General features: G+C 52.5%; 2 protein-coding genes across 4 annotated transcripts; one reads left to right on the top strand and one right to left on the bottom strand.

Annotated features, from left to right (window-relative positions):
- Positions 1–1328: 1328 nt before the first annotated feature.
- Positions 1329–16877, bottom strand: LRRC74B (leucine rich repeat containing 74B). Its single transcript, XM_032875960.1, has 9 exons — positions 16727–16877; positions 15922–16064; positions 15355–15487; positions 14229–14435; positions 9552–9661; positions 8496–8611; positions 6976–7054; positions 4588–4683; positions 1329–1885 (listed from the first exon to the last, which is right to left on the bottom strand). The coding sequence occupies exons 1-9, from the start codon at positions 16875–16877 to the stop codon at positions 1730–1732; spliced, it is 1191 nt and encodes a 396-aa protein (XP_032731851.1). The 3' UTR covers positions 1329–1729.
- A 708-nt stretch (positions 16878–17585) lies between these two features.
- P2RX6 (purinergic receptor P2X 6) lies at positions 17586–26241 on the top strand. Of its 3 annotated transcripts, none has more exons than XM_032875951.1 (12): positions 17587–17842; positions 18621–18771; positions 20110–20181; positions 23304–23379; positions 23588–23681; positions 23771–23851; positions 23932–24073; positions 24163–24272; positions 25443–25536; positions 25622–25687; positions 25866–25943; positions 26031–26241. In XM_032875951.1, the coding sequence occupies exons 1-12, from the start codon at positions 17787–17789 to the stop codon at positions 26112–26114; spliced, it is 1104 nt and encodes a 367-aa protein (XP_032731842.1). In that variant the 5' UTR covers positions 17587–17786; the 3' UTR covers positions 26115–26241. The 3 variants fall into 3 exon arrangements, with proteins under 3 accessions (XP_032731840.1, XP_032731842.1, XP_032731839.1); XM_032875948.1 differs by having other exon boundaries at positions 17587–17920; XM_032875949.1 differs by lacking the exon at positions 25622–25687 and having other exon boundaries at positions 17586–17920.
- Positions 26242–27159: the final 918 nt, after the last annotated feature.

The raw sequence follows: 27159 nt of genomic DNA, 5'->3' as shown, positions 1-27159 counted from the left end.
TTTGACAGAGATCACAAGTAGGCAGAGAAGCAGGCAGAGAGAGAGGGGAAAGCAGGCTCCCTGCTAAACAGAGAGCCCGATGTGGAGCTCGGTCCCAGGACCCTGAGATCATGACCTGAGCCGGAGGCAGAGGCTTAACCCATTGAGCCACCCAGGCACCCGTATTTTTTTTTTAATTCATTTTATTTTTTAAAAATAATCTCTACACTCAACATGGAACTCAAACCTACAACCCTGAGATTAAGAGTCAGGCACTCTATGAACTGAGCCAGCCAGGCGGCCCCTGCCCTAGGCAACTTCTAATCTACTTTCTGTCGCTATAGACCTGCCTATTCTGGACACTTCATATAAACAGAAACATACAATATATGGTTTTTTGTGAATGGCTTTTTTGACTTAACATGATTTCAAGGTTCCTTCATGTTGTAGCATGATACATCCTTCTTAATACATAATACATTCCTGTAGTAGTAACGTGATACCACATTCCTTTTGCTTGTAAACAGCTTTATTGAGCTACAATTCACATACCACACAATTCACCTGTTTAAAGTGTACAAATCAGGGGCACCTGGGTGGCTCAGTCGGTTGAGTGTCTGAATAGTTTTTTATTCCGGTCGTGATCTCAGCGTCGTGAGATCAAGTCCCAGCATTGGGCTCCACACTCAACAGGGAGTCTGCTTGAGATTCTCTCTCCCTCTCCCTTTGTCCCTCCCCACCTCTAAAACAAATAAACATATCTTTTTAAAAATAGTGTACAATTCAACTACTTTTGGCATATTCAGAGTTGTGTAACCATTACCACAGTCAATTTTAGAACATTTTAATCACCCCAAATTTCATGCCCTCTTATGGCCAAATTGGAGGGGTGTTCCATTGTATGGGTATACCGTAATTTATTTATCCATTTATGAGCTGGTGGACATTTGTACTTTGTGGACATTATGACTAAAGCTGTGAACATCTGTGTGCAAGTTTTTGTGTGAACATATGTTTTCCTTTCTCTATGTTTGGAATTGCTGGGTCTGGGATAAACTACATGTTTGATCTTTTGAGGAACTATTAAACAAACCATGAGATTTTTTTATCCTGATTTTCTCCCTTAACATCAATCATGTGCATTTTCATAAATTACTAGATGGCCTTTGAACACTTGGCTTTTAATGTTCGCAGACTTCCAAATCTTAGTTAACCAATCTCCTGTTAGTGAGCATTTTGATTATTTCCAATTCTCATCATATAAACAGCATTTCATTGGACATCTCTGGGCGTTGGTGTTTTTATGCAGCTCTGGTTATTTCTGCAGACCATCAAATCAATGAGCACAGGTGATTTTAAGCCCCGTGTGCATGATGATAAATCTCCTGCCAGAAAAGTTGGGTCAGTTTGCATTCTGGCAAGTTGAGTTTGTACTTTGATTGTCTCTTGAAGTCACCAGAGCAGAGACTTTGGACATCTCTGACCCCATACCCAGCTCAATATGTAGCACACAGTACAAGTTACACAAATTAGCAGGAACGAAGGAAGACCCAGTCTCTGTGTTAACAGAGGCCATGGGATGGAGAGGAGGGTACAGGTGTCCAAAATTTCATCAAGATGGGCTCAACAGGACTACTGCCTGGTTGACATGGGGACTCACTGCAGACTCGAGTGGTAATAAGGCACTGTGAGTCCAAGAACCCTCGACGTTGAAGTGGCCAATGTGAGATGAGGAAGCCACCTACCACAGTCACTTAGGGACAGACGCTGGTAGGGACGGGGTGAAGACTGATGGTAACTCCTTTTTGTATTTCACTCTGTGGGCAGCAGTCTTTACATGGAGTGCTGGAAGCAGTACCTTCACTGAGCTGGCGAGGTCATCAAACTCTCTGTCCACTTGGATCTCCTGCGGAGAAACCCATTACAAGGCGGTACAGCATCACCTACAGAGAACGTCACTGTTTTTTACTTATACACACAAGGTTTTGAAGAAACATCTTAGGGCAGCTTCTCTCATATGAATGACAATGTCATTACTCCCCAAAACATTAAAGTAGAAAAGGGAAGTGGTTCCAGGGGAGCTCCTTGGGGCCTGCACTATTTTTTGATCTGGGGGCTGATTGCATAAGGTATGTTCTGTCTGTGGAAATTCACAGCCCTAATCCACCTGCACTTTTCAGGATAGACCTTATTCCTCAATAACAAACGAAAAGCAAGGGGAGTGACGGGGGGAGAATACTAGCACCAATGGGGTCTTTCTCTACACAGGCCTTTCCTATGGGGTCTGCTAGCTCACCCCCTCTTCACGATGAGCCTGGCTGTAAGATTTTAGCCCCATTTCACCTAAAGACAAGGCTGAAACCTGGGAAGGGTTTTACACGAACTGTCAGGATTTGGAAGTGTTTCCCTTAGGGGCACTTGGGTGGCTCAGTCAGTTAAGCATTTGTTTTTGTTTGTTTTTTTTTTTAACATTTTATTTATTTATTTGACAGAGATCACAAGTAGGCAGAGAGGCAGGTGGAGAGAGAGGAGGAAGCAGGCTCCCTGCGGAGCAGAGAGCCCGATATGGGGCTCGATCCCAGGACCCTGAGATCATGACCTGAGCCAAAGGCAGAGGCTTTAACTCACTGAGCCACCCAGGCACCCCTAAGCATTTGCTTTTGGTTCAGGTCATGACCCCAGGGTCCTGGGATCAAACCCCGAGTTGGGCTCTCTGTTCAGCAAGGAGTCTGCTTCTTTCTCTCCCTCTGTCTGACACTCTGCCTGCTTGTGCTCTCTGTCTCTGTCAAATAAATAAAGAAAATCTTAAAAAAAAAAAGAAAAAGAATTATTTCCCTTAAAGATGAGGAGAAAATCTAGGCTGGGGAGATTATACTAGTAACAGTTAAGGAATAGGAAAATAGTACATTGCATCTAGACTAGTAATACTCTTCAATTCAGAAGATCCCGTATTGGGGCACCTGGGTGGCTCAGTGGGTTAAAGCCTCTGCCTTCGGCTCAGGTCATGATCCCAGTGTCCTGGGATCAAGCCCTGCATTGGGCTCTCTCCTCAGTGGGGAGCCTGCTTCCTCCTCTCTCTCTGCCCTCCTCTCTGCCTACTTGTGATCTCTCTGTCAAATAAATAAAATTTAAAAATCTTAAAAAAAAAAAAGAAGATCTCATATTGATGCCTCAGGATTTGGTCCCAGGCTTGTCTGATTCTCACCTCTGTGGTGTTTCCATTACATTAAATGCTCCTGATACTAACCATAGGTTATACTGAATAATCACATAGTTTTGCTGAACAGTTTCATATATCATTCCTTTATTTATTTTTTAAAATATTTATTTAAGTGATCTCTGCACCCAATGTGGGGATCAAACTCACAGCCCCGAGATCAGGAGTTACATGCTCTTACGACTGAACCAGCCAGGTGCACCCCCCCTTTTTTTTTTTAAATGATAGAAGCCAATGCTAACAGGAATTCTCAGAGCAGGAGGGACATGGTCAAGGCAAGCTAATCTTTGGTTTTGGAGCTATAGAAACTGGGCAGGCAGAAGGAAGCAATAAGGCTGGTTGACATCAGTTGTTCCAAGCCTGAAGGATTGGAACTGTAAAAAAAAAAAAAAAGTCTCTGGAAACGTTTTGACTTAAATCTGGGTTGACATCAACCAGAATTAGAATAATCAGAATTAGAGGGATGCCTGGGTGGCTCAGTTGGTTAAGCAGCTGCCTTTGGCTCAGGTTATGATCCCTGGGTCCTGGGATTGAGTCCCACATCGGGCTCCTTGCTCAGCAGGGAGCCTGCTTCTCCCTCTGCTTCTGCCTGCCTCTCTGTCTGCCTCTGCTCACTCTCTCTGACAAATAAATAAATAAAATATTAAAAAAAAAAGAATAATCAGAATTAGAATAAGACTAGACTTCCTTTTAATAACTCATATTTGGGAATTCTCTCCTTAATGTGTAATTGCTATTAGTTTTCTATATTAAAAAGGCACAAGTGGGGGCACCTGGGTTGCTCAGTGGGTTAAAGCCTCTGCCTTCGGTTCAGGTCATGATCCCAGGGTCTGGGACTGAGTCCCACATCAGGCTCTCTGCTCAGCGGGGAGCCTGCTTCCCCCTCTCTCTCTGCCTGCCTCTCTACCCACTTGTGATCTCTCTGTCAAATAAATAAATAAAATCTTAAAAAAAAGGCACAAGTGAATGAAAAGGAGTCTTAATCTCCCTCAAGGCCACATGAGTGACTCTTCCAGCACCACGATCTGCCTGCAGAGAGAAGAGACCAAGGGGTGGGGCAGGGACACTTTGTAAGTACTGAACCTGCAAATCCAAACATCAGTGAACAGCAGGCTTTGTGTCCTCTGAGCCACCTATTAGCTCGGCCAATGAAGAACCCAGGCAGGGGGATGGAGGTGAGACCATGGAGGTACCCCCCAGTCTGGAGTGGGAATAGAGCCAGAGTGGCTCTGTGATCCAAATTCTGGCCTGGGGGTGGTGGCTTTCAGACTCAGCCACACTAAGCATCTGGGCAGGGCACTTTATTTCTCTAATCCCCACTTTCTTCCTCTAAATGATAACTCATGCAGCTGTTGCGAGGATCACAGTTGAGATTAACAAAAAGCTCTTACAGAGAAATCCAGGAGTTCTAGGGCGGACGTTGGATTCTCCCGGACAGACTTTAGAACTCCAAAGCAGCCTTCGCCTCGCATGGGATTCCTGGACATCTGAGAAACACACACACAATTGAGAAAAACTGAGCCCAGGGAGGCTGGTGGGGCAACTCCAAAGGGAAGGAGGGATTCCTCATGTCTGCTGAAGTGACTCAGGACAGCCCCACTGTCTCAGCTCAGAAGTTGTCTCTGCTCACAGAATGACCTTCAGGAAGCTCTTGGGCCAGGAAAGAGGGGAAGAGAATATAACCTGGCTGAGTAGCCCCCCATGCCCAACTCTGCCAGATGTCAAAGATAGGGACACACAGGGCACATCCCTACCTTTATTTATTTACTTTTTTTAAAAAGATTTTTTTATTTATTAAAGATTATTTTATTTATTCATTTGTCAGAGAGAAAGAGAGCACAAGCAGGCAGAGAGAGAAGTCAGCTTCCTGCTGAGCAAGGAGCCCGATGCAAGACTGAATCCCAGGACCCTGGGATCATGACCCTAGCCGAAGGCAGCCACTTAACCAACTGAGCCACCCAGGCGTCCCTATTTATTTACTTTTTAAATTTATTTATTTGACAGAGGTAGCGAGAGAGCACAAGCAAGGGGGAACAGTAGGGAGAGAGAGGGAAAAGCAGAGCTCTCCCGGAACCAAGCAGGGAGCCTGATGCAGAGCTCAATCCCAGGGCCCTGGGATCAAGACCTGAGCCGAAGGCAGACGCCTAACCATCTGAGCCACCCAGGATGTCCCACATCCCGGCCTTTAATGAGCTCACCCATCTTGGGGAAGAGAGGAAAAGGAAACGTCATGAAAACCCAGTGCAGTGAGAGTGTATCACCTCTCCTTGGGAGGTAAAGGTTAGGCAGGGTTAAAACACCTGCCTTGAGCTTTATAGGGGAGGTATGCAGAGCTACATATTTCAGCAAGAAGAGCCGGAGAAGCAAAACAGAGGGAAGAGATTGCACCACGTGTAGAAAATTCAGAGCAGGTTGGGGCAAGAGAATGAGCTTCACGGGTGGAAGGCAGAGGGGTTATGGCAGAGCTTGGAGCCTAGTGTGTAGGGAATGCCATACAACTAAGCCTGGATGTACAACTAAGCCTGGATTTACCCAGAGGGGAGCCTCCAACAGGTTTAAAGCCAGGAGGGGTGGGAGCAGGTTTCTGCTTTAGAAAGATCACCTGGTGGGTAGGAAGGAGGGGCCAGAGATGGGAAACTAGCAGGTCCACAGAACTTGAGGGGAAGTGAGAAGGAGGAGCAGAGAGCCTGGGGACTTGGCAGGAAGCAAGATGAAGGATGGAAGGCATGGGGAAGAAAGGGAGGAGTACGGCACCTGGGTGGCTCAGTTGGTTAAGCGGTTAAGCAGTTATGCACCTGCCTTCGGCTGGGGTCAGGATCCTGGGATCAAGCCCCCCCACAACATTGGGCTTCCTGCTCAGTGGGGAGCCTGCTTCTCCCTCTCTGACTCCCCCTGCTTGCGGTCCCTCTCTCTGTCAAATAATAAATAAAATCTTTTAAAATTTTTCATAAAAAAGGGGGGGTGAGCACTGAGCCCCCACTTCTGACTCCATGAGGAAGTCTTCCCCACCCCCCCACCCACAGGAGGTAGTCCATAGAGAGAGATGATGTCTTCAGATTGTGCTTTGTACCCATAGGACATCCAGGGAACTGTCCAGCAGGTGGCTGGAAAGGGGGATCCAGAGCTTAAGAGAGGTCTGGATTGTAGCGGGGGTTGGGGGGCAGGGGTGGAGGGGTGGGTGGGAGAGGAGTGAGTCTCAGGCTGGGGATGGGAGGACTACACCATGGCTCCTTGGCCGGTTGAGGGTGCCGAAAGCCAGGCGGGGCTGGATGCCCCCTGGACCTGGCAGCGCTGTCCACTGAGCACTTGCCGTCGGCACAGTGGCCCTCACGGACCTGTTCCACCCCCAGTTGCACCCCCCCTTCTCTGTCCTCTGCTGTCAGCCCTGCCTAGCCGCTCCTAGCCCGCTGGCAACCCCGAAGGAAGGGAACCCCTGGTATGCACATGAGGCCTTGGGTAGGTCTGACTATGGCCAATAGTACACCTTGGCTGACCCGATGGGTTGAGAAAGAGGAAGGCCAGCTGGGAGGTAGGGTGACACTGCTGGGAGGGAAGGAACGACGAGGGAGGAGTCGGAAGAAGTGCATGGGTCAGCCAGAGATGGATGAATGAATGGCAAGGGAAAGAAGGGGGTCACAAGAGGAAGCCAGGAGGCCCCACTCCCTTATCTGGGCTTTAGAACCTGTGCACTCCACTGCCAGAGGAGTGGAGAGATGTGGCAGGGGAGGGATCTGTGTGGATATGTACAGGGGGACCTCCCCCATCAGGCTAGCACTCACAACAAGAATCCTCAGTGTCTGATTGACCCGGAGGCCCAGGCCCAGGCTCAAGGCTCCCACTGCAGAGATGCGGTTGTTGCTGCAACAGAAAGACATGAGCATTTTGCTACTTTCCGAGAAGCTGGGCAGGTTCATGGACCCAGCTGGACTTCACATTCCAGCCTCCACTAATGCTCCAGGGACCCCGGGAAGGTCAGTATGCAAAGACTGGATAGTGACTCTGCTTCACTGGAGGCTCCCAGTGTTCAGGGAGATCACTCAGCAAACACACCTTGAGTACCGCCCCCCTCCCTAGCAGCGGCCAGCTGCTTCCCCCAGGCCCTCAGAGCTTAGCAGGTCCTCCTACATGTCCCCCCCACACCCCTGCCATCAGCACGCCATTCCTATCAGCATGACAGCATCTGTGCTGGAAACCACCCAGCTCCCTCCTCACGTCCTCTCCTCCTGCTTCTCCAGATGGACCTAAGCTCTGGCCCCAGCACCTATCTTGGTCACTTTAGCTCTGAGCCAATCCCTCTCTACTCTGACTTCTCAGGCCCCAGCTCTGGCTTCGAATTCCAGCATGTCTCATAGCCTCTTCTGGCCTTAGCTCCTTCCATGGGAAGGACAGAATTGCGTCAGGCAGACCCTGCTCACTCTAGCAGCACCCCCAGTGGAAGTGCTTGGCCACACAGTCCAGGACCTACTGGGCTTCTGCCTCTCTTTTTCCCTGTGGTTTGCTGCCTCTGCTCTGGTTACTTGCCTAGGGCTGGGATGCTGCCTGAGCCTGCAGCAGCAAATCACATAGGGTAGGCCCCCAGCAGTCATCTGCTGAGCAGAACATGAGCGCTCCCCCACACCAGTCTCTGCTGAAGATGTTTTGTTTGTTTACATGTTTGTTTGTTTTGCTTTGTTTTGAAGTAGGTTCCCAGGCCCAGCACGGAGCCCAGTGCGTGGCTTGAACTCACCACCCTGAGATCGAAACCTGAGCTGAGAGCTGAGATCAAGAATCAGATGCTTAACCAACTGAGCCACCTTGGCACCCCTCTACTGAAGCTGTTTTACATATATGTTTTCAATTCTCAGCCCCGCCTATGCAGCAGGAATTATGAGACCCAAAGTACAAGGCTGAACTTGAGTGAGGGGGCCAGAGCTGGGTGCTCTTGGATTGTGGCTCAAGCCCCATCACGGTTAGACTGTGGTATGTTTGTGGATTAAGGTGGTAAACAGCAGGAAGATTTTGGAGTCCCAGAGCCCTTAGGTGACTTTGGACATGGAGGCTGTGACACAGGGACCACTTTATTTTTCTTTTTTAAAGATTATATTTATTTATTTATTTGGCAGAGAGAGAGAGAGAGAGAGAGCAAGCGCACAAGCAGGCAGAGTGGCAGGCAGAGGTGGAGAGAGAAGCAGACTCCCTGCCAAGCAAAGAGCCCAATGTGGGACTTGATCCCAGGACCCCGAGATCATGACCTGAGCCGAAGGCAGTGGCTTAACCGACTGAGCCACCCAGGCGCCAGGGACCATTTTATACATCTCACCTCATGTTGAGTTCCTCCAACACGTTGTTGGTCTTAAGTGCCTCACCCACCGCGGACGCTCCAGGATCACCAAAGCCATTGTATGAGATGTCCAGGACTCTGAGGAAGATGTTTGCCTGGAATGCAAGAGTGAAGCCAGGAGGCCACTCCCCCGCCCCCAGGAAGGTGGCCAGGGACCACAGCCTCACAGCCCAGGAGGCCTGAGGAGCAAAAATCACGGACTGAGAGCAGAAGGTCAGAGGTTCTAGGTAAGAATCTTGTGGCTGGAATGATGGTGACCAGGAGACCTGAATGACTGGGAGCATAGCACCAAGGGTGGGTGTGGATGACCCTCAGAGACAGACTTGATGATCTGGCTCACGCCCACTTGGGGACCCAAGGGCAGGTTCTCTGAGGCACAGAGCAGGATCCCAAAGGGGCTCCAGGGAAGGGTTGTTGGTGGATTGTGATGGGGAGAAGGGCAGGAACTTGTAGCTGCATTGGGAAGACAAAGCCTAACCTGCCACTTGTGGAGCAGGATCCCCATGTCAGCCCCAGGGGAGTGGGCCAAGCAAAGCAGCTACTGCCATTTCCTGAGGAGAACCCCACAAAGGGAGCTGGCACCAGGGACATCCTGGCAGGGGCTAGGAGCCACCCATTCCTGAGACCTACGAACCACAAGATCCAAGGAAGCAAGTGGTATGTTTCAGAGTGTGTGCGGGACCCAAGGGTGCAGGGTGTCACCTCAGAGAAGCATCTGCATATGCCCTCAGTGAGCACCAGACCGCACGACGTCCCCCACCAGCCATATGCCTATAATATCTATAATATCCGGAGAAGGTAGGCAACATTCATTCGTAGACCCTCCAGGAAGCATCACGAGAACGAGCATGGTGCTTTGGAGTCATGAAATGGGGCTGGGAAAATTGAAATCACCAAACAAAATATTTTGCAAGCTCTTCTTAAAAGATCCAAGGCTCATTTCTGAAGAGCTGTAAAGACAGGGAGCTGGTACCTGGGAGTCCTGTCCCCACAGGACAGGCCAGAAGGGTAGACAGGTTGTAGGGCTGTTCATACCTCCAGTCCCCTAGCAAAGGCTACAGCTCCTGGTCCTCGAAGGTGATTCCAGCTTATATTAAGCTCAGTGAGTCCTGTATTTTCTGCCAGGGCTGGTCCAAGGATCTCCCCTTTAGAAACACCAAGACAGGCCTTACTCATCCTGTTCATTCCTTCAAAAAATGATACTAATGACAGTGGTGTGCCAGGGTCTCTGCTGGGTGGCAGGGTCACCAAGTTGAACCCAATATGGTCTTGCCCTGTCCTCAAGGAATTCACATTTAATAGGGGAGATACAGTTGATTCTTTTTTTTTTTTAAGATTTTTAAAATTTATTTGAGAGAGATCACAAGTAGGCGGGGGGAGGGGGTAGTGCGTGGTGGGGAAGCAGGCTCCCTGCTGAGCAGAGAACCTGATGTGGGGCTCGATCCCAGGATCCTGGAATCACGACCTGAGCCGTAGACAGAGGCTTTAACCCACCGAGCCTCCCAGGCGTTCCCAGTTGATTCTTGAACAACATGGGGGTTGGGGCACCAAACCCCTGTACAGTTGAAAATCTTCATGTAACTTTGACTCCCCCAAGCCTCAATAACTGACACGTACTGTTGATCAGAAAGAAGACCTTACTGAGAACAATTTAAGTGTTGATTAACACATTTGGTAAACTATATATATTAGATGCTATATTCTTAAAATAAAGTAAGCTAAAGAAAATATTATTGAGGGGCGCCTGAGTGGCTCAGTGGGTTAAGCCTCTGCCTTTGGCTCAGGTCGTGGTCCCAGGGTTCTGGGATTGAGCCCGGCATCGGGTTCTCTGCTCAGCAGGGAGCCTGCTTCCCCCTCTCTCTGCCTGCCTCTCTGCCTACTTGTGATCTCTCTCTGTCAAATAAAAAAATATATATTATTGAGAAAATCATAGGGGGGCGCCTAGGTGGCTCAGTTGGTTGAGTGTCCGACTGTTGATTTCAGCTCAGGTCATGATCTCAGGGTCATGAGATCAAACCCCATGCCGGGCTCCACACTGGGTGTGGAGCTTGCTTGAGATTCTCTCTCTCCCTTCCCACTGCATGCTCCCAATTTCTCCATCTCTCTCTCTAAAATAAATAAATAAATCTTTTTAAAAAGAAAATCAACAGAGAAAATACACATATAATACTGTATTTATAAAAAACTTGCATATAAGTGGACCCATGCAGTTCAAATCCATGTCCAACTATAAATACAAATTAATGGAATAGGAGCTATCATAGACTACAAACAGGGATGTGTTGGAACAGGGTAGGGACAAACCCAGCCTTAGCCGGGGGTGTCAGGACAGTGAGGACAGAGAGATAACCTTGAAGATTGAGGGTCTCACCACGTGTGTAGGCACACAACAGCAGAGAACACACACAGGAAACTGCAAATGTGTGGAGGCATGAGGGAGCACGGAGCACTTGTGGAAATACCCACAGGCCTGGCAGGTCAGGGGGGAAGCCACTGAAATGAGGTAAGAGTGATGGGCACTAGAGAGAGGCTGAGAGGCTTCAATGCTGGGCCAAGTCTTTGGGGGCACCAACCAGTTAGTGGTGAGGCTTTAAGAAATGGCAAAGCTGGGCTCCTTAGTGGCAGGTGTAGGGTATGGACTGAGGTGGGCAGGGGCAGAGAGGTGAGGAGGCTGGTGCAGCTGTGTGGAGAGAAGGCACTTGTGGGAGAGAAAAGGAAGGAGCAGTGCAGGGTAAGAGACCTTGAGAGATTTTTAGCATATAAAAATGGACAGAAGTCCCATCACCCACCACGTTCTCTACTCTGTCAGGATTCAGCCAGTCTGACCTGCTCCCAGTGCTCAAAAGCACCAGCACCAATATGACTCTGGGCTGTCCCCCTGGGTAGAACTCCTGACCCCCTCTTCACCTGGATAACAGCTCCTCATCCTTCTAACAGGGGCTCACAGCATCAGGAAGCCTTGCCTGCCCAGCTGGGTTGTGCTGCCTTGAGCCCCATGTCCAATGTGCTTCCATTCTTCCAGGCCTAGGTCTAATGACCTCTCTTTGCCTGGTCAGTCTTTCCCAACAGCCCAGAAGTCTCTCAAGAATATGAACTGGGGGGCACCTGGGTGGCTCAGTGGGTGAAAGCCTCTGCCTTCAGTTCAGGTCATGATTCTGGGGTCCTGGGATCAAGCCCCCCATTAGGCTCTCTGCTCAGTGGGGAGCCTGCTTCCTCCCCTCTCTCTCTCTCTCTGCCTGCCTCTCTGCCTACTTGTGATTTCTGTCTGTCAAATAAGTAAATAAAATCTTAAAAAAAAAAAGAATATGAACTGGAACCCTCTCCATGGTCTCAGCTCCTCATGTGGCTTAATAAGGCTGGTTTGAAGAAAGACACAGAAGAAAAACAGATGCTCTAACTGAGCAGTACTACCTTGCTCAGGGGTGTCTGCCTGGGTCAGTCAGTAGAGCATGAAACTCTTCATCTTGGGGTTGTGAGTTCAAGCACGAACTTGGGTGCAGAGATCGCTTAAAAATAAATTCTTAGGCTAAGAAAAGAGGAAAAGAATGGAAAGGAAGGAAGAAAAGGAAGGAAGGTAGGAAGAAAGGGAGGGAGGGAGGGAGGGAGAGAGGGAGGGAGGAAGGAAGGAAGAAAGAAAAGATAGCCTGCTTGGCCAGAACCCACTGCCGCAAGATGCTTTAGCACCTTGGAGAGCTCCCTGCAAGGCAACCAGCTGGGACTCTCTGGGCAGCCTCCCTGAGAACAGGACTCTGGATTCCCAACCCACCACTGGGTCTGACACCCACAGATTCTCAGGTACAAGTATGTACTTTCCCCCTTCCTCAGATACTTCTAGTACTGGGAGGAGAGGGAGGTAGTTCCCGCTTTGTAGGTAAGCCCCTTCTTTGCTGAACAAATAGGGGGTGAAAAGTTTCCTCTAGGGGCGCCTGGGTGGCTCAATGGGTTAAGCCTCTGCCTTCAGCTCAGGTCATGATCCCGGGGTCCTGGGATGGAGCCCCACATCGGGCTCTCTGCTCAGCAGGGAGCCTGCTTCCCTTCCTCCCTCTCTGCCTGCCTCTCTGCCTACTTATGATCTCTCTCTGTCAAATAAATAAATAAAAATCTTAAAAAAAAAAAGTTTCCTCTACATACATGAATTGGCCTCTTGAAATTTCAATGCTTAGACTTCATGACCATGACCTCTGTAGCCAACGATGAGGTAGGTGCTACCTTTGCCTTGGGTCAGATGGGGAGATCGAGACCCAAGCTCTTCACCCTTCAAGGGAGTCAGCCCCACCCACAGATCCCCACTTGAGGAAACAAAATGGTCCTGCTGAGTTTGTCTTTTCTGAGCTGAAGACCACCCTACCTCATTGTGTAGCCTTCACAGGGCCTTAGCTTCCTGTCTTGTCCTCTCTGGCTGCCTCTCCCATGCTCGCCTTTTCACTGTGAAGGCCCAGGGGGACACCTATACTTAGTTTGTTGGAAGTCTGAAATGATTTTATTTATTTATTTGAGAGAGAGAGAGAATTAGCAAGGGAGAGGGAGAAGCAGACTCCCCACTAAGCAGGGAATCCAACAAGGGGCTCGATCCCAGGACCCTGGGATCATGACCTGAGCTGAAGCCAGGTGCTTAACTGAATGAGCCATCCAGGTCCCCTCAACTTCTTTTTTAATTTCACAGACTTCTCATAGTAATTTTCTTAGAAGGTAAACAGGCTATCTGGCAGTTAAATTCTAAGGCTGATCCTCAAAGGCCTAGGTTGGTACCACCTCTACTCTAAGCTGCTTGAGACAGAACAGTGATTCCCAAACTTTCTTGATCAGACAAATCTCCTAAGGCACCTATTAAAATGTAGATGCATGGGCTCTGCCCCGCCAAGATTCTGGTTCAGCAGGTTCAGGGCCCAGGAGGAATCCGTGTTCCTAAACTCTGGTCCCAACTGATTCCTATAATTGACTGGAGTGGTTGAAGACAGACAGGTAGAAGTACATGCTCCTGGCAAAGCCTCTGCAAAGGCCCTGGGCATGAAAGTGGTGAGATCAAGGAATCCAATCAATGTCTTCCACAGCACTTGCAATTCTATCTTCATGCCTTTTGCCAAGATTTGTAGGCCTGCAGCCCTCCACCTCTTCACCCAGAGCCCACCAGCCCCTTCACCTCACAGTACAGCCCCTCTCTCCTGGCTCACTAGCCCAGCCACACCGATATCTATCAGTCTGGGAAATAAGCCTTCATGTTCACTCTTCCTCTGCTTGAAATGCTCTCTCCTGGTCTTGCCATGGCTGATTTTTTCCCACCCTGCACATTTAAGCTGAAATGTCATCTCACAGGGACCTCCCCAGCCACCTAAGGCAAGGGGTCCCCATTCATCCCCATTGATCTTAATTCATCAGGGCGATTCATTCCTGCCCTGTTTATTTTGTTACACCAATAATTATGGAGAATTATCTCATTAATAGACATTCCTTGAGGCCAGGGACTCTGTCTTATTCACAACCAGGTCACTAGGGGCTAAATCAGCATCCAGCACAAGCAACAGCAGTTCATGGCAATCTGTGGGATGGATGAAGAGTTCAGTGTGGAAGGAGTGAGAGAGGGGCAGGCCAAAGTGGGACATGGGAAACAGGAGCCAGAGCATGAATGTTCAGAGAGGCCCTGTCAACCTCTACCCACCCTTGCCCCAGGAAGATGGGCTTGAGTGCCCCATGGTGGCTCTGGCTAGATGTTACCTGCATGGTCATTCAGCTGGTTATAGCTCAGATCCAGGGATTTCAGTCCTGTGTGAGCCAGCAGGAGTTCAGCAAGGTACTGGGCTGCGTGCTCCTCCAGGCCGTTCCCTGCCAGTTGTACCTTCTGCATGGTTGGGTTCACTGTGAGAGCAGCACAGATCGCCTGGGCTCCCACCACTCCCATCTGGTTCTCCGACAGGTCCACATCTAGGGGTTGGCAGCCGTCCTCCATCAGTGGGATCCAAAGCCAGGTACTGCCCTCTTCCCCCTTCCTCTATCCCTGAAATCTCCAGGCCTGAGGCAGCGGAGGAGGTGAGACAGCCAGATGACCCTGGGGTTGCACAGTGACTGGGCCTCACATCAGCTAGATCCATCCCCTCAAGCCCCAGGCAGCTTCTCTGATGCCCACAACCCCTCCATGTATCCACAAGCTTCTTTGCCTCAGGGTTCAAACTGCCTACTTCATGGTCTGTATAGGATACCCGTGATGGTGAGGCGACCACCCGTGGATGATTCCTTCCTGACAGCAATGTACCACACCCACAGAAGTCTTCACTGATGCGCTTCTATGAACTGGCAATGACAGCCCAGGTGACCAGTGCACGGAGCATGTACGTGAGCCAGGCTCCTTGCTGAGCCCTTCATATGCAGTTTCATTTCATACTCAGCACAACCCCAGGGGCTAAATGTTATTGTTGGGGCCATTTCACAGATTGAAAACTAAGGCTCAGCTAGGTGGAGCAGGTTGCCTGGGGCCTCCTAGCTCATCAGTGGTAGAGACGGCATTTTCATCCAGCCCCACTTCTTTCCACCCAGCCCTCCACTCTCTCATATTGCCCTTCGCCTCTGTCTCTGTTAGAGGACCTCTCACCCAGCATTTAGGCAATAGGAGGCCACCATAAGCAGGGGGTTGTTGGTCAGAAGAGGAGGGGGTGAGGGGCAGGCCAGGTCAGGAGGGGAATAATATCCAGCATTGGGGGCACCACAGAGAGTCTAACACCACCCCGGCCCACCCCTGCCCCAGCAGCACCAGGTCATGGGTGAGAAGGCCTGGCTATGGGGCAGCCCACACCCCCAGGAAAGGGAGGATTCAAATCTGCCCACTTGCCCCACTCTCAGCACCTACCAGAGATAATGCTGGCTTTGCTCAGGGCACCTGCCAGGGCCTCCACGCCGGCCCCACAGAGCCCACTGTCTCGAAGGTCCAGCCGCTTGACATAGGGATTGGAGGTCAATGCTGAAGCCAGAGCCCGGGCACCCTGGGATAAAGAGGAGCCTGAAGGACCTGGTCCTTCCCAGGGGTGAAGGCCCCAGACACAGCTGGCCACTACCCTGGCTCATTTCCAGGGCTCAGTCCATCCAGTGCTCTCCAACTGGATGGCCCTCTCCTTCCCACATGTCCAGGGGACACCTTCTTATCCTTCTAGACTTCACCCAGATCTCACCTTCTGGAATCTTCCCCGGCTGCCTCCCCTCAGCAGGTTAGGGGCCCCCCTGCAGACCCCCAACCATCACACTGAATTCTGTCATAGCCCTGATACCACCTGTCACCCAGATGCAGGGACGGTATATATCTGACACACAGAAAGGCTGGGGAGTGTGTGGTATGGGCTCAGGAAGGGGCCACTCCCATGGCTGGTGTCTCACGGGTGCTGTCACTTCAAGCCTGGCTTCAGGGTCTCTCCAGGGTTACCTGGGGCCCCAGGCCACGGTGCCGCAGGTTCAGCTCTGGGGTGCTCCCCTGGCGCAGGAAACAGGAGGCCGGAACAACACTATGGGCCTGGCAAGATCTCAGGTAGAGGGTGTCCTTGGTCAGTTCTCCAGGCCCACGGATGCCTGATAGAAGACAGGGAGATGATGAACGTGGGTCCCTCCCCAGGTTGGATCCCTCCCCAGACACAGTTGCCTACTCCCTGCCCTGTGTCACCATGCAGCCTGTGTTCCCCTCTAGAAGTATTTCTTCCAGTGCTAACAGGGACACTGAAAGTCAGACAAAGCAAGTCCTTTCCCTAAAGTCACACAGCTAGTAGTTAATCCTGGCAGAGCCAGAATTAGAACCTTTCCTGTTGGACGTCAAAGTGCATGCTGTCTTTTCCACTGGATTACAAAACACATATGTTTTGTGAATATTTTATGGGGGAAAAAATCGAAACAATTCTAAGTTCTATACATTTATTAGCTTAGTTGTTCCTGTGGGTTGGGAAAACGCCCTGATCCTATTCCGGGGTGGGACACCCCTTCTTACACTGTTTGGCGGGTTTAACATCACTCACTTTGGAGGCATTTTCTAAAGGTGGAACTCCTGACACCGCCAGGAGCATTGTGAGGAGGGCACGGGGCTAGCTGGAGGTGCTGCCGGCAGTCCCACAGGTGTCCCACAGAGGGGTGCGCTCCCTGCTGGACAGGGATCTCTTCCCCATCGGGCCCCCCCTCCACCCCTGCTATAGAAGCTCCCTAGGTGAGGAGACAGGCCTGCGCTCATCCCTGCCCGAGAGCACCTTCCATCTCCTGGTCGGAGTCTGAATCAACGACCGAACCCTCCTCGGTTTCTGGAGGCCCAGCAAGACGCCCAGAGGCCGCTGCCACCTCTTCCTCCTGCTCTTCCTTCTCCCCCGACCTCTCGCACGGAGCCCTCATGGTTACGCCCATCTCTCAGTCCCTGGCACTGAGGCGGGAACTGTGCCGCACAGCACCTAGAGCGCAGCCCGGGAATATGGGCGGACCCTCTGGCTGAGTTGACCAATCGAATGTGGCGCACAGCGAACAGGCGCCCGCTGCAGCCAATAGAGACGCGCCTCCCCGGGAGCCGTCGCCCGGGCAACCCGGTGTTGTTGGTTGCTACAGAAACCGCCGCTGGAGTGGGCCGACCTTTAGCCCACTCAGGCTGGGCAGATGAGAGCGTGCGCCAGGGTTCCAGCATCGCCCTCACACCTTCCGCAGACTGAGGAACATGGCTGACCCCAAAGCCTCTGCTTTTTGTCCCTACGGTCCGCGGGCGCGCTGCACAAGAGAGCCTCGGTCACCCTCCTCTCTGGGGCCAGAGTCACGCTCTCACTCTGGCTGCCAGTTCTCTCTCCTGCTCTAGCGTCGCCTGTGCTGCTTCCTCCACCAGGACATTCCTCTCCAGCTTTGCTTGTTGAACTTCAGAATCTCCAAGTGTCAGCTCAGAGGTTACTTCTTCCTGAAGCTTTCCTTGAGTCGTCCTCTAGGTTCCTACAGCCCCCGTGCTGCCCTCTCACAGTACATATGACACTTGTCATCTCCTCCTCCTCCCCTCCCCCAACGAAGTGAGGCCAGAGAGTAGGGTTGCTGGGCGGGGCTTCTCCTTTTTGTGGGGCCCTGGGCCCCCTCAAAGGGAGAGGGTGGGAGGTCCTGGCAGCTAGGGCTTGGGACTGAACCCAGGACTGGGGGGTGGAGGCTGGATCTTGTCTCCAGTGGAAGTGTCCCTTTAATAGCTTGCTGGCCTGGTCCGGGTAGGCTGCTGCTGTACCTCCTTCAGCAGTGGCTGCAGCTGTTGTGCTGACTCATGTGCTCCAGCAGCCGGCAGGAGCTGGAAGCATGGGCTCCCCAGGGGCCATGGCGGGCTGGGGGCTTCTGGATTACAAAACGGAGAAGTATGTGATAACAAGGAATTGGCGGGTGGGCGCCCTGCAGAGGCTGCTGCAGCTTGGGGTCATGGCCTACGTGGTGGGGTAAGAGAAAGGCTCCTGGGCCACGCTTGACTGGGGGGATAATGACTGGGCCTGCTGGGCTGAGGGTTGACTGTTTGACTCTTCAGGGGCTGAGCTGGTGGTAGCAGAGGGGAGCAGGTTAGGACAGGGGAGGATCTTTTTCTGTCTAGAGACCAGTGGATACAAGGGCAAGCTGTGTGCTTGTGTCCTCCTGTGTGCCCACCTGCTTCCTTTCCTGGGCCTTGTTTCCAGGCCCATATTGATCTCTGGGCCAAAGCAAGATGGGTCTCCATCTATACCCAGGAGGCCCCTGGTGGGGCAGGAGATAGTCCTTGATGCTTGGGAGAGTTGTAGTAGTAAGGTCCTTATAGGGACACCAATTTTAGCTGGGTCAGGGAAGTCTTTAAGGAGGGGTTGGGCCTAGCCAGGACAGGGAGAGGGAGTTGGTTGGTGAAGGAGCGGGTAGTGGGCATCTCTAAGCCCATGAGGGCCTGATAGGGGACACCCATGAAAGGCACTGGCTCTCCAATCATGGTTGGAGCTTCTTGCCTGTGCAGGGTGTTTGGGTGGGAAATGAGGCTGGAGGGGAGGCAGGGGCCCTAAATGCTGGACTGGAAGCACCGAGGGTATGTGAAGAGAAAGGCTGAGAGGGTGGGGCCTGTGTGGCCACTGCTCACTGTGTACCAGGGAAAGGCCACACTGCCTGTCGCTTCTGCCTAAGGTGGGCTCTCCTCGCCAAAAAAGGATACCAGGAGCGAGATCTGGACCCGCAGATTTCCGTCATCACCAAACTCAAAGGGGTTTCTGTGACTCAGATCAAGGAGCTGGGTAACCGGCTGTGGGACGTGGCGGACTTTGTGAAGCCACCACAGGTAGGTGCCTTGGTCCTGCTGCCAGGCAGTGACACTTCTGACACCACCCTTGCGGTGAGTGTGTGCATGAGGGGCGTGTGATGCCTGAGCGGGGCGCCGGCACCTCATAGGGCCAGGCTTGGGAAGGGCCTTACAGAGGAGTTGTACCTGGGTGAGGCTTTCCAGGATGTGTAAGAGGTTTCCGGGTGGACAAGGAAAAAGACCAGGAAGCCAGGCCGGAGTAACTTGCCTTTACAAAGGCTGCCCCTGGAAGACTGGAATATTTAGGAACTCAAGGCTGGAGCTTGAGGGTGGGGCAGGAGAAGCCCCTAGTGGGCAGGGGCTCGGGGTCTGGAGCTTCCTGAATGCTCCCCTCCCCGGCCTGGGGCACTGCTGTCAGGTGCCCCTCCTGTCCCTTCCACGCAGCACTTCCAGCTCCTTCTCCGACCCAGATTGTCCATAGCCTCGGTTTCTACCTTTATCCTGCCAATGCTGAAATTGTAGCCCCAGTGACCACCTCCCCCGAGTGCAGCTGCCTCCTGGGTGAACACCTATCATGTCCAAAGAGAAATCATCTCCCTTTCCTGGTGTGGCCTCTTTTCATCCAGTGAGGCCCAGAGCTGGACCTGTGCTTCCCTTCTGTGCATTCTTTCTCCTAGCGGTGTTCACTGCTGCCTGGGTCATACCTGGATGAGGCCATGATCTTCTAGTTGGTCCTCCAGTGCACGCCACCCAGCAGCCAGCCTGAGCTTTCCTACGATATCAGTCAGAGCCTGCCAGCCCTTGTTTCTACTCTAGGAAGACTCCCTTTCCATGGTGGTGGCCACTAAGTCCAGATCTTGACCACTGTCATACCCACTACCTGCTTTCCTTCCTGGGTGTGCATTGCCCCAAACTTGCAGAGCTCACACACGCAGCACTTGGGTGTCAGCCACTTGTCGTTAGCCACCCTTTGCCCAGGTGGAGCTCATCACCTGCTCCCCTGGTCCCTGACCATGCATGCAATTGAAGGGGTCAAACTACCCCTAACGTGGGCAGGTCCCCCTGTCCAGCTCAGCTCTGGATCTTCAGTGCCTAGAAGCAGGAAGAGCTTGGACAATTCTGGGTGAGAGAATGAGTATGAACATGAAAAATACACTCGTCTCAAAGTGGCAGCGGTGGGCTCTCAAAATGGCCAGAACCCCCCCCGCCCCCAGCCTCTTATCACTGCTTCAACTGGCCTCCCTGGAGACACTTTCCTGGGGCAGAGTTGATGATGTGTTTGGGCCAGGACCCTTTTCCCCCCAAGCTGAGGTGCCAGTTCTGGTCTCTCCTTTTGGGGGAGGGAAGCAGGGACCAACCCTGACACTTGCTTTCTAGGGAGAGAACGTGTTCTTCTTGGTGACCAATTTTCTTGTGACGCCAGAACAAGTTCAGGACAGATGCCCAGAGGTAAGGCTGCCCAGGAGCTTCCCGGCAGGTCCCTAGTTCCTCTGCCAGCCCTGGGTCACCAGCCATGTCCCTCCTTCTCCTTCCCACATAACTGAGGGTTCAGTACGTGCTACCATCTCTCAGGCACTGAGCTAACACCTTTTTCTGAATCATTCCACTTAATATTCACAAATACCCTGCCTGGTAGGAATCACTGCAGTCCCATTTAAGATGAGAAGACAGGGTCTCAGCAAGGTAGACTCACATGCTCAAGGCTGTCCAGCCTCTGGACCACTGAGCTGTCTTCTGGAGCCTTCCACCATAGCATTCTGTGAGATGTCCAGGCCCTTCCCAACCTGGTCCCACCGCTGGGCACCCACCAGCTTGTCAGTATAACACCCAGAACTGGGTACAAGGTTCAGGTGAGCTCTAATAGCAAGAGGCAAGCTTAGAAGAAGATCACCTTCTCTTTCCTTTTTTTTTTTTTTTTTTTTTTTTGCGGGGTGGGGTAAGATTTATTTATTTACTTTTAGAGAGACAGCATGGACCTGTGTGAGTTGGGAGTGGGGCACACTGATGCAGAGGGAGAGAAAGAATCCTTAAGCAGATTCTGGGCTGAGCAAGGACTCCCACTTGGGGCTCAGTTCTAGGACCCTGAGATCATGAATTGAGCCAAAATCATGAGCCTCCTGCTTCATCGACTGAGCCCCCCTGGCGCCCAATTACCGTCTCTTTTCCATTCACAGTCTCTATTAATGTGTCCCAAGTCAGCTTCCATTTCTGTGGGCAAACACAGCACACTCCTGGTGATGCTGAGGTCAGGGTCACTTGTAACCTCTGGATATTTTTCACTACAGTTCTCGTCACACCAGAGTCTCTCACTCTCTATTCTTGTCTGTTTCTCATCCGGAATCACAGGTTTTCCACCTGAAATCTCACCTTCTCTCCTTGCCTAAGGATGTCCCACAGTTCCAGTGTCTGTCCAGAGCACACTTGCTCTTTTCTCCAGCAGTGGGTTTTTTTTCCAAAAAAAATGTTTTTTCTCTGTTGTCAATTTATTTTATTTTATTTTTTATAAACATATAATATATTTTTATCCCCAGGGGTACAGGTCTGTGAATCGCCAGGTTTACACACTTCACAGCACTCACCATAGCACATACCCTCCCCAATGTCCATAACCCCACCTCCCCAACCCCCCTCCCCCACCAAAAATTTTTTTATTGGGATAAAATGCATGGAACATAAAATTTACCTTCTTACCCATTTTTTAAGTGTCTGGTTTCTAGCTATGGATTTTGTTCGAGCGGTTGGCACCCAGGACACGGCCCTGGAAGCCTAACTCCATGGTGACCCTTTTTAAAAATCAGGATTAACATTTAATTACTTATGAGGCTGGAGAGTGACTGTGGGGTCACCTGTCTCCTGTGTCCTGGTTGTTGGTGGCGCCACAGATGCTGGGGGCATCACATGTCCCAGATGGGCCCTGTCTGCAAAGGAGGTAAAGTGTGTGCACAAAGGATGTGCAAATGCCCATGATATTCTCCCTTTTCTAAATGTTCAGAAGACATCTAATTAATGTTCAGTGTGTAGGCTGTCCTGAAATTTTGCTGAAACCATCCTTCTGTGTCCTCTGGAATCCGTGTGATTCCTCTTTGCCTTGTGTCCCGGCTTTGCCGCTTCCCATGAAACTTATGGGGCTGGGAAGAAATTCATCAGATCTGACAACATGGCTTCCTGAGATGGTCCAGCATTCCTGCCAGCTCCTCTTGGGGGTCCTGGTCATCCGGTCCCTCCCACATGCACTGCTCTCCTTGGAGAGTAGAGCCTCTAGCAGACATCTGCTGAGCCTCAGGGAGGGTTGTGTGTGTGTGGCCATGGTGGGGGGAGGGCAGGCCCAATGCCGGGGATGCAAAACTCCACCCCTTGTACCTGGAGCAGTTCCTATACAGGGAGCCCAGCCAAGGAGGCAGTTCCTGTGATGCGGGCAGAGGCTGTGGCTGGAGACCCAGGAAGGTGTGTCTGCCAGCCCAGGGCCTCAGGAAGCGTTTCCCGCAGGACTGGAGACTCAAGTGGGCTCTTGAGCATGTCTGAGCAGAGGGAGCTGTGTGAGAGGAGGCACCTCTGGGGTCCCCTGCTGTGGTGTGGGGTTGGAGCCTAGATCTGGATTAAGGGGTCAAGGGGGTAGCCCGACATCTCAGGGGCCCTGTGAACTCTGCTGAGGAGCCGAACTTGATCATAGCAGCATGGCGGAGGCAGAGATGGTCTCTGCTGAATGAAGGGAGGCAGATGAGTCAGAGCCCAGGCCCTGTGGCGGTCATCATGGGGTCTAACTGGAGGAGCTGGTGGTCCAGCTGGGGTGGAGAAGAGGGGTAGACTCAGGACACAGGGGGCCCTACTCTGTCTTCTGCCCACTTATCACAGTCCCAACTCCCCATGGTCCCACTGTCTCATTTGGCTTGGAGTCCCTGAGCCTTTCTTGCTGGCACCATGTTCTGCTGGCTACCTGGGCCCTGTGACCCCAACAGTGGTGTTTATTGTTGGCCTGGCGTGGAATTGTGTCTGTGAGAGTGTGCCTTCCTCTCCAGGGCTCTAGGGTCCCCAGAAACCTTGCCACATCCCCCTTCTGACTGATCCCTAGAATATGGTGAGTGTGCAGGCACTAATGTCCCTGCTTTACAGAAGAACAAGCAGGGAAGGGACTAGGCTGTGGTCCTTCAGCAAGTGTGTGTGGTCCTACCTACTTCCGTACCCAGACCCCGCCAACCAGGGTCCTGCCCTTTGTTCCCCACACCCAGTGCCTCCACCCTGGCATGAACTTGCCCTTCCCGGAGTCCCTTCACCTTCCTTGTTCTGTCATCTGAGTTGGACCAGAGGGTCTGGGCCTCTGGCTAGGAGAGAACAATGAGGAAGGAAGGAGGCTTGCTCCGCCTTGGAATACAGAACCTGCATCTCTACCTGGCTGGGTGGGGGGGGCTGCTCTTTTTATTTGTATCCCCCCCAGCTTTCCTATGTGTCCCCCCCAACTCAGGCATCTCTATGGAGCTAAGGTGGGGAGGGCTGTGTCCCCACAGCCTGTAAGTCTAGGTGACAGAGGGGAGACACACCCCGGGCCCTTGGCAACTCTGCTTTCCCCATCTCAGCACCCCTCCATCCCGCTGGCTAATTGTTTGGCTGATGAGGACTGTCCTGAAGGGGAGACGGGGATCCACAGCCATGGTAACGTGGGCCCTGTCTTCCAGTGCCTCCCCTGGGTGGGGGCTCCAGGGGCTGGGCTGGGACCCTGGGTGGCTCTTGAGGGCAGGCCTGGTGGCGCCTCTGTATCTCTCCTTTCTGTCAACGGCCCCCTGCCCCTGCCTGCCCCCCAACCCCGGTCCCCTGACCCTGTGGAAATTTGAGGGCCTGGAGTTTGTCTTGTGTTTTCAAGGCATAAAAACGGGCCAATGTGTGGAATTCAACGGGACCCACAGGACCTGTGAGATCCAGGGCTGGTGCCCCGTGGAGAGCAGCACTGTGCCCGTGTAAGTGTCCCGTCCCCTCCCCCCCACCTCCAGGGCAGGGCCCCAGAACTGCAGAGTCTGCCCTGCATGAACTTCCCCTCCACCCACAGGAAGCCCCTACTGGCCCAGGCCGAGAACTTCACCCTATTCATCAAGAACACAGTCACCTTCAGCAAGTTCAACTTCTCCAAGTAGGCGTGGGTGGATCTTGCTGGCCCCAGAGCCTGCTGGTGTCCTACCTAACCTGAACCTCCCCCCATTCCCCTCCCAGGTCCAATGCCTTGGTCACCTGGGATGACACTTACTTCAAGCGCTGCCGCTATGACTCACGCTACAGCCCTTACTGCCCCGTGTTCCGCATTGGGGACCTCGTGGCTGCGGCTGGAGGGGTCTTTGAGGACCTGGCATTGCTGGTGGGTCCATGAGGGGCAGGGCTCCAGGAGGGCTCGGGGAGAGGCTCCGGAGCCTGTGTGCTGGTGAAGCAGTGATGTGCCGTGTGCAGGGAGGAGCCGTGGGTGTCCGAATCCACTGGAATTGTGACCTGGATGCTAGGGGTTCCGACTGCCGGCCCCACTACTCCTTCCAGCTTCAGGAGAGGAGCTACAACTTCAGGTGCAGCCCCCACTGCCCTCCTGCTCCTTGGCCAGGTCCCCCCTCATCTGTCCCCCTGTGGCAGCCAGGACCCACCACACAGCGGCCCACCCCTCCGGGCACCCTGCTGTGTGTCCAAGGAGGGCCCCAGGGACAGGAGGGGAGTTCTCAGCCCCAGGTCCCCCAGCATGGGCTCTGGTCCAGCCTCTCCCCTGATCCAGCCCCCCGCTCTGTGACTCTTCACCCCCAGCCCCTCCCCCACGCCATCCCGCCTCTATCTAGCAACTCCCTCCTCAGCACACAGGGGGGTTTCTTTTTTATTTTTGCCTTAGGTCTTATCTAAAAGTTCTCAAAAATCTTAGAAAAGTACAGAGATTAGTACTGTGAACACCTATATGCATCCACCCTTCATCTGTGTCCTCTAGGGTTTTTTTTTTTTGAGTGGGAGGTGTTGGGTTTTATTTTTTAACATCTTGCCACATTTGCTTTCTGTCTCCCTCTCTAGAGTGAGCTGGATATATTTAGATAGATTTCAAAGGGAACTATTTGAAAGTGAGTGGCAGACATCTGACACTCTTCCTCTCAACACTGTCCTGAGAATGAGGACCTTCCCCACGTGACTGCTGTCCCATTGTTACACTCAAGAAATTTAACATTGGCAGAATAAATCTAATATTTAAATTTCCCCAACTGTGCCAGTAACGGTCCTTTATCTTTATTTTTCCAATCCTGGATGGACTCAGGAACCTTGTGTTGCATTTATTGTCACATCTTTGAGTCTCCTAAACAGACCTCCCCCATCCTGCCAGAATCCTCCTGCCACTTCCTGTCACCTGGTCATTGTCACAGATCTGCACCCAACAGCCACTGGGCCTGGTGATGATGCTCCTTGACATCCCTTCCACCCTTTAGACTCACACAGCCCAGGGCCTGCCTCCCTACCTGCCCTCAGCCCCACTACCAGTGCCTGTGTAGGGACCCTTTGGTCCCCTCTGCCCCCTCAGCAGGCAAGGAGCTTCCAAGAGGCGGGTAGGTCCCAATTTGTCTTTCCCCTGTGCTCCCAGCCATGACACAAGGCTGAGACAGCCCTTTTATAGAGTCAATGGATGAGTAAGAAGGAGGCCCGGGAGGACCAGGCCAGCCCAGGAGTGGCAGTAGAGCAAACCACCTGACTTTCTTTCTTGCCCACAGGACAGCCACCCACTGGTGGAAGGCCTCAGGTGGGGAGGCCCGGAGTCTGCTCAAGCTCTATGGGATCCGCTTCGACATCCTCGTCACTGGGCAGGTGGGAGGTGTTGGGTGAAGGCAATGGGGGGTGGGGGGTGGGGAGATAGTCGTAGCCCCAGAGGCTCAGTCCAGGTCTGTCTCAGGCAGGGAAGTTTGGGCTCATCCCTACGACCATCACTCTGGGCACTGGAGCAGCTTGGCTGGGCGTGGTGAGTCTGGCCAATGTGGGCTCCCTCTGGCTACAGTGACTGTGAGCCCAGTCCTGCCAGGTGCACACCGAGCACCCCAACCTCCATCGTGCATGATGTTGTTTCTGGGGTGAGGGCTGGGGAGGTGGCCAAAGGGCAGGCTGAGGGCCAAGACACAGGTCTGCCCTGCCTCTCCCAGATCACCTTCTTCTGTGACCTGCTGCTGCTGTACGTGGATGGAGAAGCCCATTTCTACTGGAGTACCAAGTATGAGGAGGTGAGCTGTGGGCCTGTCCAGACCCCGGGCTCTATATTGCTTTGCAGGATATTGACCAGAGCCCTGTTCTGATGTTCTCATCTGCAGGCAAAGGCCCCGAAGTTCACCCGCAGCCCTGAGCAGACAGAGCCAGCTTCTACACCTCTGCACGTGGCTGCCCAGCTGTCTTAGAGGGGACCCAGTCTGGGAACCAGACACCAACACCAGAGTGGCCATGCCTAGGCTCCCTGCCCCCTTGGCCCATTTCTGTGGCTGTTTCCTGCTCTTTGCAGGGTAGCGGCCCCATCTTGGGGACCTACTGGATCCCAGCAGGAGCAGGGTGGGGGTTAGGGGAGAATTCCACCCTTCCACTACCAGACAGACTGACCATCCCCTGACTCCAGCTTCAGCAGGGAGCTGCCTGGGTCAGGGGCCACAGAAACCAGTTTTGTATATAGACTTGCAGCAGAACAGGCGCTGCAGAAAAAGGGAGGCCCTGAGGTACCCACATGGCAGGGCAGTGGGCCAGTAGGGGTCCTGCTCTGTCTAGGTCTAGAGAACTCTCTCCCAGTCTCTGTCATTAGTGTTCCCAGTTCTCTGCTTACCAGCTGTCAGCACTGGCCCTCCCACTGGCTTTGGCCGACTCCAGCCCTCCTCCCTCTGCCAGCACCCCACCCTTATTTTAGGTAGAGTTCCCCCATCTCAGTTGCCCTGCACTGGGATCTGTGTAACCCAGGTCTGAAGCAAGGTAGAAAGAAGCCTGGCAAGAGGGGTTATCTCCACTGCTCTGGTGTTGGGTCGCCTTGGACATGTTCCTACCCAACTCTGGGCCTCGTCCATAGAACAAAGAGTGGGTCAGCAAATAATCTAACCCCTTGAGAACTCCAGGCAAGGGCAAGACACCCTTTGGTCTCACACCTGCCCAATTTGTGAGCATTAGCTCATCTCTGGTGGTAACCCTTGGGCTATGGGGTTTGGGATAGGGAGGAGAGGGTAGAGGAGCTGAGATGGTGGTCACTGGGTCCTTTGGGATCTTCTATAAGCTTCCTCATTACCCACCCCCCCAGTCCAACTCCTAGAACCCACACCCTAGAGCCATGGGGGTAGGAAAGCTGTACTCTGGAATTTATTGCTGCCCAACGTCATATCTAAGAACCTGTCCAGGCATCTGCTTGTCCCAGCCTGAGGCAACTGCATGCAGGAGACCTTGATCATAACCCCAGGCAGAACCCAGTGG

Source organism: Lontra canadensis, unplaced genomic scaffold (assembly GCF_010015895.1).
Source record: "Lontra canadensis isolate GAN:19392208 unplaced genomic scaffold, GSC_riverotter_1.0 scaffold57, whole genome shotgun sequence".
NCBI classification, from domain to species: domain Eukaryota; kingdom Metazoa; phylum Chordata; class Mammalia; order Carnivora; family Mustelidae; genus Lontra; species Lontra canadensis.
Note: the sequence above shows the minus strand (reverse complement) of the source record. Positions and strands in the feature narration are given on the sequence as shown.